This window comes from Salvelinus alpinus, chromosome 6, assembly GCF_045679555.1.
Source record: "Salvelinus alpinus chromosome 6, SLU_Salpinus.1, whole genome shotgun sequence".
Classification (NCBI taxonomy): Eukaryota; Metazoa; Chordata; class Actinopteri; order Salmoniformes; family Salmonidae; genus Salvelinus; species Salvelinus alpinus.
In genome coordinates, this window is record NC_092091.1 from 47,106,993 (window position 1) to 47,121,971 (window position 14,979).

Below are 14,979 nucleotides of genomic sequence, written 5' to 3' on the forward strand. Positions count from 1 at the left end.
TCTTTTACTTGCCACACACACAAACACACTTGCACACTAATTGTTACAATAAGAAGCATTCCAGTCACCAACCTCCATCCCTTCACATTCTTGTCAGTCAGCAGGATGCTGTGATGATGTCCAGAATCTCCTGAATCCAAGATGGCCGACACTGTTTGTTTGTGTCATGTTGCAATCCCACTTCCTGCTGCTCGCTAGTGTAAACCGTCCACCACCCGGGCATGGAAAACAGCACGGCCGGCACCCCAGTGAGTGAGGTTTAGGCTTGGACTTGTCTGTAGCGTTTGCTGTTTCCTACGTTGTTGGAATTCAACAGCGAGCTGTTTTACTAGGCCCCATGTGGCACCAACGTTCCCCTCCCTCCCTCCAATCCCGGCCTTCTGCTCCCCTCTGTCTCACTCTTTCCTAACATGGATATGTAGCATTCATCGTAGAGCAGTAAGTACACCACACTGAAGGAACCAGGGTAAGGCGGTGGGATCATGTTGCTGCTAAAGTCCACGCAATGTGATTCGTGAGACGCGGATAGTCAAATATAATTGTTGTTTATCTCTAGAATGAAATGTAGTGCCCACATTTGTCAGGAGTCTGAATGGACTCCATCCAGAACTTTGAAAATGTAATTGAACAGAAAACAGATCGTAAATAGCTTGAATTCTACATCTAATTAATGTAATCTACAGTATTATGAGTAATCACACACTTAGGAATTGCATGTGCTGGTTGTGTAATTGAAAGTAATGCTGCATAGTAACCAATAACCTAAGAATAACCACAATATTGATATCAGATAATAATTGTATTGTTAATATTGTCCTTGGTTAGCTGAATGTCATGTACATGCACAAATAGGTTTCAAGCATTACAATCCATCCATGTCCTCACAATGACATTTCATTTTCCACCATAAAATATGTGGGCATGACCAGGATCAGGGACAGGATTTTCACAGGGTTTATTTCACAGCTGACAATGAATGATACAAATACAACGCATCAAACAAAATAATAAAATACATCTCAAGGATAATGTTATCAAGATGAAGTGCATGCAAAATGGGAATCTTTTTCGTCTTTTTTTGTTGTTGTTACTTCCTCTTTTCCTTAGTGAAGCCAGATCGCAAAGCGCCAATTCTGCAGTCCTCTTCATCAGCCCGTTTGATGGCCGTCCTGCTCCCAAGTTTCAAGGGGGCCATGTGTTTACAAAATTACATTTGTGACAAAATCACTTTTTTCATAGAGTAAGCCGATTCTGTAGAGGGTGGGGTTAGGAGTGTGTGGGGTAAGGGAGGGGAGTGGGTGTGTGTCTCTGTGTGTGTTCGTGTCCTGTAGTGTTGTTTAAGGTCTGCTGTCTTTTAATCCCACTGCATCTCCTGTGCTGCCAGGCTGCTCTGCTATATACAACTATGTTACTATACAACTTTATTTCACTGTGTGTGAATGGCATTCCAATACAAAGAGCAGTCAAGTCTTTTTTCATAAGGATATCAGTAATCACACAATATTATCCTCTGTAGTTGGATTCAAACGTTCAGGAAAAACGTTTAAAATATTTATTTTGTTGTTTTGGACTAAAACATGTTTTTGTTTTTGTTTATTTTTTTTCTCTATTCTATGGTCTTATCCTAATATTGTCTTTGTCTTCAATGGTGAGGAATTCCCCTTCTCTTAATACTTTAGGGAATTTTCAAACGTCGGGAAGTTTGGCTGTAATGCCCCAAGATTTGTTCTCCCTGAAAGAAATCATAGAGTAACAATATATTAACTACAGAGCAACCTGGCTTTATGGGTCTGCATTTACTCTTCACTTTAGCTCTACATAGATATATCAATCAATGTGTGCTTTGCAGCATTCCTTTTTCAATTTTAAAAAGTTATAGCCATATTCATGCATTAAAAAGCAATTTTCATAATTTTTGGACTACCTGGTTTAGGTGCAAATCCATGGGGCATTACTTTAAAACTGTAAACACCATAAAATAGGAAATTAAAATAAGAGTAAAAATGTGGAACGCTTGTTTTGAATTGGTCAATCAATCATTGAATGCTTTTTCATTTGTTGATGTGAGTAAAAAATAAAACAGTATCTAAGGAACAACACAAAAATGGCAAGTGTAATGAAAAATAAAAAACTCATTTAAAGCAAAGTATTTTTATTCACACAAATTTAATAAGATATATAACAACCGTTTGGTCCATAAATATTTAAGGGGAAATAGTTTCTATACACCATCTTTATCAAGAAACAGGGCAACATGGACAATCTTGATAGAACACTTACTGTACTGAACTATTAACACGAAAATCAATTTATAAGATTCTTGGATTAACCAACTATATCTGAAAGAGTGCACAAACGCTTTCTATGACATCGCTGCCCCCTTTTAACAGGATACACCATAAAAAGATCTTCAGAAATAAGATGTAAAACAGTACAAAACTAGTGAGGCGTCACAAGTATGTGAATCAGTTAACAAACAACACATATAATCCTGAAGTTCACAAACTTTCTTCCAAGTTATATCATAAGGCACATAGAACTGAGTTAGGCATCTACTTCATCAAGTAGATTGAGAATAACGCTTTGTTCTACAATAGAACAAATAGTGACATTTACAATAAAATGTTTTAACCCAGCAGCAAGAACTCCTTCTCTTTTTTTCTCTTAATCCGCACTATGTAGTCCTGCTTTGCTATCAACCACAACCCCAACGCCAACGACCTTAAACAGCTGGCCCAGAAGACAAAAAAATACTAATTTAAAATGTTAGAACCCTGCAGAAGGACTGCTTCTCTTTCTTTCTCTTAATTCATTGAGAGGAAACATGTTTTTGGTCTGTTCAGTGGCAAGTGATCGTAAAGAAAGTATAAATATGGCCTAACGTGAACATGGAGGATGATTTATTTGTCCCACTGGCTGCATGTCTTCTACTATCTCTAGGTTTCTGAGGTCATTGTAAAGTTTCTGTCAGCTCTACGCCTCTAATCTGCCACATTGTCATCCCTCACTTTTTATCCTCCTCCCTTTTCCCTTTTTTTTATCAACCCTTTACCCTGAGCAAAATTATGGGCAGTATTTTATTTAACAGTAATTCTACGGGCACGTTGAATCCAGATAAACTTTTTAAAAATCCATTTGTGTGTTGGTATGTAAAATTAGGCCAGCAGATTAGACAAAGTGCACTGTCATGGAAACAATCCTTTCAAACAGTGCCGATTAAACTGTGTCCCAATCAGAATTTCACTCACTGATTTCTTTTGTGGAACTCTTTCTAATATCAATGTTACTGCATTACATCTTTGACAGTTACCACTGTACAGATCTATAGATTTGTTCCGTTGTTATTGATTTTTTTCCACATTTGAGGTGTGTCAAGACAAAATGCATGTTGAGGTCACAGCAGCCACCTGGCATTTGAGTTGTATTGTCCGGGTTCTTGTAATGTATACAATGCAATTTAGAGATTAGAATTACTAATCCATAAAATAGTCCAATGTTTTGTTAGGTCCAGGATAACTCTGAATTATATTTTACAGCGTATTCTTCGAATGTATATTCCAACGATTTCGAAAAAACGAAATATCTAAATATGTCTTAAATAGGATAGTGCTAACATACACATTTCTAGAGCAAAATATTAATGATTTGAAATGAATTGATCAGTAAAAAATACATTAATTATCAGGGACGGATAAATTTAGACTCAATCAAATGACCAAATGAAATAAAATAAAGTAAAAATAATATACTTTCCCCATTTTAAATAGTTGCATTTGGGCTCGGTTCAAGATTGTTGAACCCTCTTCATAATTGTTCAATGCCGTCCAGATTCAAAATGTCCTCTACACAAAACCAATCACTAAATACGTTGACTACAAACAGCTGCCAAGCGGTTGCAAATGCTACACATCAACATCATTTCCTCCTGTTTAAATGTTGCTGTAGTTGTTCTTGTTGATCTTGTTGCTTTTTTGTTGGGTACAGTACTTCCTGTATCCACAGAACTGTCTCTGTTTTCTTTAAAGGTGTTTAAAAAAAAATGTAAATGCAAATTATGAAGAAAAAAAACATAAATGAGTTAAGAGCTTAGAGTCGTAGAGCTTGCTAGAAAAGGTTTGTCAAGGTAGTCTGTGAGGGGCTCCCCGAATCATGGCTGTCCAAACTAGATGTGACGGAGGTCACTACAGTGATAGAGGGATTGGTCAGGTCTGTTAGTGTGGCCGCGCTGGAGGGGGGCGTCAGAGCGCCGCTGTCGGACGAGGGCGGCGGGAGTGACGTGCCGTCGGCCTTGTCATTACCATTCTCCTGTCGCAAAACGTTCCTTCTGAATTTGGCTCTTGCGTTTTGGAACCATACCTGCAAATCCAATCCAATGGCTTTTACTTTATGTTTATGTCTAATTTATTAACTTATTTTCTTTGTCTCTTTTCTTTCTTTCTAAAAAAATGCAATGATTATGACATCACAGTGTTGTCCACTACCTGACTCTCCCCGTAGAGTAGAAAGAGTAAAGAACAATACCTACAAACTGTTTTTGACGCCATTATTTTGGGCTCAGGGAGTAGAAACCAAATGAGAAATGACCAGCTGAAAGAGTATTTTTATTTTGTAAAAGATCCTTACAGACTTGTGCACTCTCTCTTAAATTACTCTTCCCACCACTGACCCAGGGAGATTGGGAGTGATACGTGGATGAATTATATGTCTAGAAATCCTAAACACTACAAATACCATACATCTCCTTCATACAGTACATCAAGGAACCTGGTGCCTAACAACATTCCATACAACATCGGTAGAAAACCAATGAAAATGTTTTTATAAAAAAATATGATTTCAATGGACTTGAATGGAACTGATGGTCAAATGTGAGAACAGACAATGGACTGGGTGATATAGAGTGATGATGTCATACTAGGTCAGAGGTCAGAAATGAGGGCGATGGCTGCTGCTTACCTGTAGAACTCTTTTGGTGAGGCCTGTCTTCTGGGCAAGCTGTTTGAGGTCCTTGGCGTCGGGGTTGTGGTTGATAGCAAAGTAGGACTTCATGGTGCGGAGCTGGTGGTGCTTGAAGGAGGTGCGCATGCGCTTGGTCTTCTGGGAGGGAGGGTAGGCCTGGTCACGGTCCAGGTGGTCTCCATCGTTCTCATTACAACCTGACCAAGAGGAGAAGGAGGGGGTGCAAAGTTAGAACAGATATACTGTGGTAAAGTGTGCATTGCAGTATAATTCTTCAAACAAAAAGTGGGGTGCTGTTGGTCCTCGTACATATAATCCCGAGTTGACAACATAGACAGCACTCCCAAAATCAAGGTTGTTACGTATAGAAAGATACAGCACATCCGGTCAGGGTTAGGATAAGGTTATGATTCCATTGAACAGGAATTAAAGGCATAAAATGGCCAAAACCTGGCCATCATTTTCAGTTAAGATTGAATGAAATCTTTAATTGAATCAAACATAAGTTATTCACAATGTAACGGACACAAACCCCTTAGAAAGAATGTCAAGCAGATCCATATCTACAGTAGGAGTTGATCAGTCCCCAAATTTGGTCTAGCTAGCATTTCTGCTCCTCTGTGCTTAAAGAAAGAAATAATGTCTTGTCATTAAAATGTAATCTCTTCTTCCAATATGCACCATACTAATATTCTGTCCTATGTTTATTGGAAAATATTTAAAATAATTGATTGTCATGCCATGATCAAAAGACTAGTATTTTCAACACATCCAGCAGACATGCTTAAAGCATATTCCTATAACAGACTTTACTCATTCTACTATAGGCCTATTAGCTAAAGCGGTCATCTCTAAATCTCTGACTAATAAAAGAGAGCAAAGGCTATAGCAGGCTGTTAATATATTCAAGACACCTATCTTGATATTTTCGCCCCCTGCAAATGCAAAACACAGTTCAAATGACAGACTTTAGTGCTGGTTTCACAGACCCAAACTAGACGTTTAGTTGATACAGAACTAAACATGAACACAGATAAAGCTAGGATGAAATATCTCTGGGCTACAGAATCTATTTATTTTTCAAATGAATATTGGCCATAGTCCAAGACTACCACTCATATTTCATCAGTAACTTGTAACTTAAAACACTCATTTTCAGATGTCAAATATGCATCTTAATTCATGTTAGACAAGCATCTTAAAAGCACTGCAATAAAATAACACCTAAATCTTTCAATCTTGGGTATCCCATTTTCCTCAGCTATGATTGCTTGCTGAGTGCCTTTATTTCTACAACTACCCACCAGGGGTCGCTAACAAAACATGCTGAGTAGGTATACCAACTGCAAGGTCGACATGGGACTGACCGCATGGAATAATTATCTAAAGACGTAGGCTATAGGCATATAGAGTCGATGGAACTTAAACATTAAACCGGATATAGACAATATCAACATTTTTGCTCGAAACTGACTGTGAAAGACAGGCAATTTCTGATTATACCTAATGGAATGTTTTTTGAACGCTATAGACAAAAGCAGGATTTAATTCAGAGCTAAATTCAATCATATTTCTATGCAGTGCAACCAAAAGTGTTTAAAATATGGAAAGAGCACAACATCTACAGCTGAACATAAATACAAAACAGAAAACAAATTAAGGGGCCTATGGGCATGTTTCTGAAATGAAATAGTCTTGAGAAAAGAACCATTACCACCCTTGTCGTTATTAAAGCAAAATACTGTAGTCCAAGAAACATAACACATTAGGCTTGGGATAGACCATATTAGAGGACATAACAAAAGCATCGCATGAAAACAATTCAAATTAATTTTTATTTAACGTTAGATACTGGAGAGGATGTAATGTTGTTGCTTGTTTGTTTTTTTTGTATCCCGCTCCATCTCACTCACTCTGTGTCTGAGAACTGTGCTGACCTTCCGAGTATGATTCAGTGGTTGGAAGCCAGGGATTCCTACATCACCTTCAATTAACGCAGAACAATTATTTAACACGCAGATTACCCGTATTACTCTCCATGCATGGAGAACAGAACAAATTTGGCACACAGTGACAAACTTTCTCAACCGGACACTAATTGTAAAAAGCGACAACAAAAGAGACGCCGCGGGGTTGGTTAGATTATAACATTCACGTTTCCAATGCCAGTTTTTAATTGTAAAATTACCTGTAATGTATAACGAGGAGGCAATTTCCCCCAAGAAAGACGAAAGGCGACATTTTAAATAGTTGAGCCCAAATTACTTTTACCCCCTGCACGTGCTTAGGTCACTGGTTCAAGTTCATGTGTGTACCCATTTTACAAATTCGATGACCTAATGAGAGCCATAATTAGGCTATAAAAGTCAATCTAATGGTTAACTGGGGGTACATTTTTGATCATTTTGACAGCATGCAATTTAGCCTAAAGAGGAGAAATGCAAATACGCTACTTCATGAACAGAGCACACATTTATAGCAGGCATCTTCCAAGGTGTGGGATAGCTAATTGTTCTCTTTCTTGTCCCCCCTTTTTTGGTTAAAATTGCTTTTGGTGTAGGACTACAGAGATGAGGCCTATGCCCTTAAACACGGATCAAGCCAAATAATTAATGAAATCTCCATATTCGACATTCTCTTTTCTATTCAGTTCACCAGCGCGCGTCATGGGTTTGTTAGTTAGCATGTAGCCTAACAACAGGTTATAGGCCTTAATCAAAACATCCCCACCGAAACGTTATTTTCAAACAGCGCAATAGCCTTCTGTGCGTACAACTCCCCAACCAGCAACTCCTCTCCTCTCCGTCTCCTCACCTGAGTTGTAGCTGGCGATGTCTATGCCCATGGCGGGGCTCTTCCTCTTGCGAGGCCTTCCCTTCTGAGCTGTCCCAGTGCCATTGAAGTAAGGCAGCGCCAGACCTCCGCCTTTAGCCGCCAGCTCGGAGTAGTTGAGGCCGGGGTGTGGGTACTCTCCCTGGGCTATGGTCTCGAAGTGGACCCGGCAGTACACCAGGCTGTCCTTCATGCCGAAGTGGTCGCCGGTGGTCAGGGTCTTGTTGCACGTGGTGCACGTGAAGCAGCTCAGATGGTACACCGAGTCCCGTGCACGCATCACCATCTCAGATGCCGATATCCCGAGGTGGCAGCGCGCACACCTCTGCACTGAGAACCTTCTGAAACAAGGACGCAATTCTTTAAAAACACGCCCAGACCTAACACTTCTAAAACACTCAAAACAGGATTGAAAAAATGGAACACAAACACACACCGCGAGTGGCTACATAAAATACAACTCCGTGTTCTTACTGTGTTTTTTTCAGCAGTTTGCTTGTAATGTCATAACCTCCATCCGCAGGCCTATAATAACACCTCGCATATGCAGCATGGCCAAGAGACGACAGATTGCCTCTGATATTTAGGCTGCTTGGCTATTACAGCTATTTATATTTCCATGTAGTAGATGCATTATATGGGGCCTTCCTTGTATGACTTGTTGAATATGCCAAAGCTATAGCTGATCGAACCAATACGCCTTCTGTGCGTACATTTAACCTATAGCCTATTTCAAATGTTCTGTGGCCTGTGTGTTTATAGGTCTATTGTTTCAGACATTAACAATAGTTTGTATGACAGGCCTAATGCCAAACACACAGGGAGTGAGGGAGAGAGAGCGTGTGTGTTCAATCGTCGAATATTAAAATCAATCATTTCACTAGGCCTATAGAAAAACAACAATTCATAACCGTATGCTTTCTTACCTGTAGTAATCCTCCTTGCAGTAGATGCTGCCATCCTTGGCAAAACACGTGAGTTCTGACTCCAAATGTTGTTTACATTCACAGCATTTGAGGCACCGCAGGTGCCACTGTTTATCCACAGCGAGTAGGTAATATCTATCCGAGATTTTGCCTCCACAGCCAGCACACAACGCGGGCTTCTCCGGTCCCATTGAAGGCATGGTCTGGAGAGGAGGGGAATATTAATACATGTGGAAATGCATGGCTCACATCCTGTGAATGTGGTGAGGACTATACTTCCCATGTGGGGTTTGGCTTGTGTGTGATAAAACTGTAACTTATCTGAAAAATTACATATTAGCCTAATATGAGCATTGCACCATTTTCCTAAAAATAAATAAATAGTAGAACGATCGTTAGACTTTCTTAAGTAGCCTATTTATGACAGTTCGGTTTTAAAGCCAATCCCAAGAAATTCCTGCGGAGCTGAAAATGTGTCAACATGCAGGGCCCGTTGTGTTTAGGGAGTAACTCATTCAATTTATCTAACAAATGGAGCCTGTATACATACATGTATTACAATGACAAAGAATAATTAATTGCGCATCATTGCACATTTAAAATAAGCTGTATCGACAGCCTGGTGCGCTATGTCCAGCTACTTTCAAACGTCTATAACTTAGCATTACTGCCAAAAGAACAACAATTAATAATAATAATAATAACAATGAATTATTATGTAGATGCTAATAATATCCAAACTATTATCTATGTAATAACTGTTTAATTAGGCCTATCTATTATATAAATAAACAATAACAGCAATTAGTTATTTGCTCAAAATATAAATTGTGTAACAATTTGGGAAAAATGTGAGTAATAATTGTCACTTTTACTTTATGCACTATCACTTAGTTTAGTTGATAACTGAATGTATTTGTATTACATACGAACATTTCCACACACATGCATGTTGTTTAAAAAAATGTTTTGGTCCATATAGGAACCTGTAAACGCAATATTAACCCCAACATTTTCTTTCGAGTGATTATTTCTTGCAGCTATCTTACCCCAACTACAGCTTCATAAAGCATTTCCTTGCATTTAAACAGTTATGCCCATTTGGATGTAAGTGTTAATCTTCATGGATGTCAGAACAAGAAAAGAAAACATTGCATTTAGTTCATTTTTCTTACCGATTCCCTTCCGTTGAGCTGAACGCCCTTGGCCAGGCGCGAGTCGGTTTTGGATCTCCTCTCCATCTCCTCCATGATGCCTTGGATGTGGTCACCGGAGATCCCGTGGAACAGCATGGCTCCCGCTCCTGAACGACGCAATGTGCAACTGCTCGCTTCTGCCTTGCAGCCCACAACTTCCATATACAGCTCTGCGTCCCGTAGGCTCAGAGCATCCGACTGGCTCTGCTGTTAGACTGTTAGACAGACACACACACACACACACACACACACACACACACACCACACACACACACACACCACACACACACACACACACACACACACAAACAAGAGACACACTCAGCTCAGCTCACCTCCCCTGCAAGTGGTGGAGAGATGAGGGACGGGGAGAAATCAAGGCAGGAAGAAATTATTTCCTCTCCCCTGAATGTTTTGTAAAAAAAAAAAAATTAAAATAGGTATAGTCCAGCTGATCCGGCGGTGGCCAGTTTATGCACTGATGATGATGGTGGTGATGGACGGTTAAAATTGCAGAAGTTTAGATTAGGTGTTTTTCTCTCGACAGTCCCGCGCCGATCACACGTTATAGGGTTCCGTGTGCTTGAAGGTCAGATTGGGACTGCCTGAGTTGGAGAGCCGTGTCCTATTTGTGAAGAGAGCAAAAGCCTGCCCAGTTTGGATAATTTGGTAGGAGGAGTCGTTCCCTCTCTCTATGCCACTGATTTCTATTCACCAACAAAGAGCTGTCACTCTCCCCTCTAACCCGCCGTGCATGCTGGCTGCGAGAGCGTGGAGAGAGACACTTTGGTTATTGACATTTTCATTACTTTTCTTTTCTATAGGTTTTAGTTATCGGGCGACATTAGTGGAGTCTAAATCGCAGTGACACGATACGGTTTAGTGATATTTGCATAATCTCTTGGTGTGATTGAATTAGAAGGATAAACCTTGGATATTGAATTGTAATTTGAACGAATTTTAATCTGTATAAAATGTAATATGGAGTTTCAGTAGCCTCACTTGTTGAATTTGATTCGATAACTTTATGTGAAACGTCGAGTGGAAAGGCACGTCATAAGTGAAACAGTCGTGTGAGGGTGATACCTTTCCTTGTCATATATTTTTTGCCGCCGTGCATTTTTAAATGTGATAGTCATTTACCTGTGAGCGTGCTGTGTAGGCCTAATAACTAAGTAAAGCTATAACATGTTTACAAAAAACAAAAAAAGTTTAACATTTTGGATTGGATTTTTAAAATATTAGTTGTATTGGTAAACGGTTCAATTTACCCGGATTCTGATGAATGAATACTATAGAATACATGGTGTGTGTATGTGTGTGTGTCATAGCCAACATATGTCCAGTTTAGCCTACAAAACACAAGTAGGCCTACGAAATAATATTAGACCTATATACGATAAATATGCCTCATAGTGCTTGGCAAATACATAGGCCCATTCTAAAACGGACAAATGCCAGGCCCTTTTCTCTTTTTCTGATAACCAACATAATACGTTAGGCCTTTCCCAATTAAGAAGACATTAGCTTATATGAATTGTCGAGTTTTATAGCTGCATGTGTTGAAGTGACAGTGGTAGGCTGCATTCTGTGTTAAGTAACGTAGGCCCTAATTACTGCTTTTAAAGGCAGATCAATGCTCTCTCAATTAAACAGTAACCTAAAATCAACGTAAACTAATTATCCGTTACGGACTCATTAGCATGTCCCTCGTCTCTCCAATTAAACATTCTGTACTCAAACTATCACCTTACACTGACAGACAGGCTTCGCTCTCCAATGTGTGACAACACACACCCATGATATTTGCTAAATCGGTTTGTTTCTTTGTTTTTACATTTAAATTGTGCACCTTAATCCAAGATATTGAATTCCATAAAATATATTTATTGTTTGTATAGCATGTGGTTGAAGAAGTCATTTATATTATCTATAACGAATGTGTGTATCGTTTTGTGCCTAAGTTCCCGGCGGAGGCCTGACAGACAATAAAACACGTCTGGGAGAATTAAAGGTTTTGTGTCAGAGGACAAAAGATAACTCTCCTTACAGTCCGGACCATTAGACTTCCCAAAGCTCCATGAAGTTGCAGGTGCGCTTCCTCACGCCAACACCAATCATTTTAAGACCTGTTACATTTCCATTTTGTCGCGGGGATCAGAAGTCGTGTGTTTAATTGGGGCCCCCTAGATAACACCGCGCGTAAATGTCTAAACTTTAAAGGAGGTGGATGTGCTATATAGCAGCAGCGGAGTTAATTTGCGCTCTGTCAGTTTCAAACAACTGAAGTAAAAAAAAAAAAAAAAAGGCACTCAGGATTAATTTCACTTGGACAAAGAAAACCTAAAACGGAAAACGTGCAGTTCAGTGTGACATTTACTTGAAGTGTTTATTATGCGGTCCCAAGAGAGCATAGAACACGCAGAAGTGGCCCACCTAATTTAAAAACGCTTATACAAAATGTAGGCTATAGCTGTTGTTACTTATTTATTTGAGAAAATAAAATTATCCATGTTATTATTATTATTATTATTTCATTGTGCCTCTTCAGAAGGAATAGGAAATGTTACATAGCCCCTAGATGCATGTGTCTCCCTGGCCTCCAGCAATGACATTTCATCCAAGTGAAAATGGATTAAAATGCGTCAGTGCATGCACGAGCTCTCCCAGTGTTCATATCTGAAATGGAAAACAACCTATTTCGTTTTTTAAACTTAGATCGATATTTAACGTTATCCCCTCTTAGTTTATCCCCTCTTAGTATTTCACAAGTCTATAGGCCTATAGCAGGTTCTTCGTTAGTCTATATAAATGCGTAATTGTCTGCTATATGATGTTTAAAAGAAATGCCCATTGATGATGCAATTTAGAGCCTAATGCCAATAATAATGACTCCTACACATATAATTATCCTCTTACGAAAATAATGTATTGGTCTTTAAACGAGTGGGCTTTTATATTTTGCCTTGAATTCATCTCTGTATTGTTCTTAACCATGCGTGGTTTTTGTCTCGTGAAGAATAAAATAAATAAAATGAAATATATGAGCCAACAAAAGTATTTACATTCCTGTCAGAATTCCTCCTTATTTTACTATTATTTGGGTGGCGCCAGAAGACTATTTATCATGACATTTGAGAATTGGCAACACATTTAGGCTACTATGAATTCCTTTTTAGTCCGTTTTCCCTCTCGTGCCTTTTCACTATTTTGCTGCGGCTTTGCTGAGAATAACGCAGTTCACTGTACTGTGCAGCTTCTTCTCAATTTCCACCTTGATTTCTTTCAAACAAAATGTTGACCATGAACATACTGTATTCGGAACAATGACAGATAAGACAGCTATATTTGAACTATTCCACGGGCGGCTCAATGCTGACTTTTGTTTTCTTGTGAATGAAAGAAATATCGCCAATCCGTCAACATAGGCTTTCTCAAAGCTCAGTTACACCGCTCACTATATCCGTCATTATGAATGCAAAGTCTTATAGCTTACACACACGCACAACTTTTGCACACGCACCTCGGAAAATAGCAACCATGTGCATATAATGTATAGCACATCGAATAATTGTGTGAAAATGTGTAATTCAGGTGAAAGTTGAGGTTACCTTCAGGCTGATAATGCGCTGTCCTGGTATAGAAACCAACCTTGTGTTGAGAAGGTTGCGGGCCTGTAGAAGAGAGGAAAGGAGAGGAGGAGGAGAGGATAGCAAAGATTCTGCCGGTAGATGGGGGTTGTTCCTTGTTTCTTGTAGTCCTAGTGAGTGTCAATTAAAACAAACCTACCGCTTGGCGAGAATATATTTATATATATATTCTTCTCCCTCGACCAAACCCTCTCAAACAAACGGTTAATGAGAGCTCACGAGCCAACGTTGAGACACACGCACGCACGAGCACACACACACACACACACACACACACACACACATCACGGGTTTGTCCAAAATATCAGTATGTCATTGCCCATATGAATAAAATCAGGTCAAGTGTTTGTTACACCCTGATAGCAGGGATCCATGTTAATAAATCATTGAGCTCAGCAGTCAAACAGTCTTAACAATATCTGTCGAAGATGAAAACAGCAAGGTGCACTCCTAATAACCTTACAGTGCATATAAATAATGTTGTTCAATTGAGATTATTATGAAGCTTAACATTAATCTATGTTGTGTTACATGTCATAAACCTAATATGTTATATAGGTATATTGCCCAAATCAGGGGAAATCTTGAAAACTGTTGAAACGAAATATTGTGATTTTGAAGACAGAAAAAATCATTACATTGACTTTCTGATCTGAAATGGTCTAGGCTTCTGGCATTCACATGTAGTGTTTTCTAATCACATGAAAAAAATATCCTCTATGTTTTTGAATGGTTCCATTCCAATTTGAGTCAATCCCCGTCTCTCCTCCAGTCAATAGGCCTGCCGGTAGGCCTTACAATGAAAAATGGAAGATGGTCAACATAATTCTACTACACTAGCTAGGGTTCCATCCAATTGACAGATTTTCTTGAATATTTAAAAATATTCTGTAGGTTGTAGGTGATGATTCAGTGCACATAAAAAAAACATTTTGCAGTTATATTCTCATGTACTGAATAGAAAATACAAGTTAAATGGGTTTCCATCGCATTTTCAACTCTACTGATGTTTTTCTCACAAAAAAATGTTGCGTTATATAGCAAGTGTGCGAACTCTGGTATTGGCACGTGAACTCTATAGCCAACAGCTCGCAGATACAGTGCGGGTATAGCCTACATGATGCTATTATTATGGACAAAAGAGCAATACTTTTTTTTTTTGTCAAACTGCAGCCAAGCATTGCTGTCACCTGAATAAGACCTTTGATATTTATTGGAAAGGTTTCTGTCGTTTTTATGCGAGGAAAGTAGAACTACATCGGATAAAGATTTCATGACAGGCCTGATAAAAATATGTCAGTAAACTTTCCAAATGTTGACAAAACAAATATGCTAAACAAGGTGGGATCTTTTTTTGTGGTAAAATGTATTAAAAATCGATATTTGTCTGCCGTTTGACAAATAAAACAAATCTCT

General features: G+C 39.0%; 1 protein-coding gene across 9 annotated transcripts; it reads right to left on the bottom strand.

Moving 5' to 3' along the window:
- Positions 1-931: 931 nt before the first annotated feature.
- Positions 932-13,680, bottom strand: LOC139578759 (LIM/homeobox protein Lhx9). Of its 9 annotated transcripts, none has more exons than XM_071406744.1 (6): positions 13,525-13,679; positions 9,893-10,253; positions 8,718-8,920; positions 7,774-8,132; positions 4,957-5,156; positions 932-1,732 (listed from the first exon to the last, which is right to left on the bottom strand). In XM_071406744.1, the coding sequence occupies exons 2-6, from the start codon at positions 10,073-10,075 to the stop codon at positions 1,676-1,678; spliced, it is 1,002 nt and encodes a 333-aa protein (XP_071262845.1). In that variant the 5' UTR covers positions 10,076-10,253; positions 13,525-13,679; the 3' UTR covers positions 932-1,675. The 9 variants fall into 9 exon arrangements, with proteins under 9 accessions (XP_071262845.1, XP_071262848.1, XP_071262846.1 ...); XM_071406747.1 differs by lacking the exon at positions 13,525-13,679 and adding an exon at positions 1,925-1,962 and having other exon boundaries at positions 9,893-10,569; XM_071406742.1 differs by lacking the exon at positions 932-1,732 and adding an exon at positions 2,136-4,356 and having other exon boundaries at positions 7,774-8,129; positions 13,525-13,680.
- Positions 13,681-14,979: the final 1,299 nt, after the last annotated feature.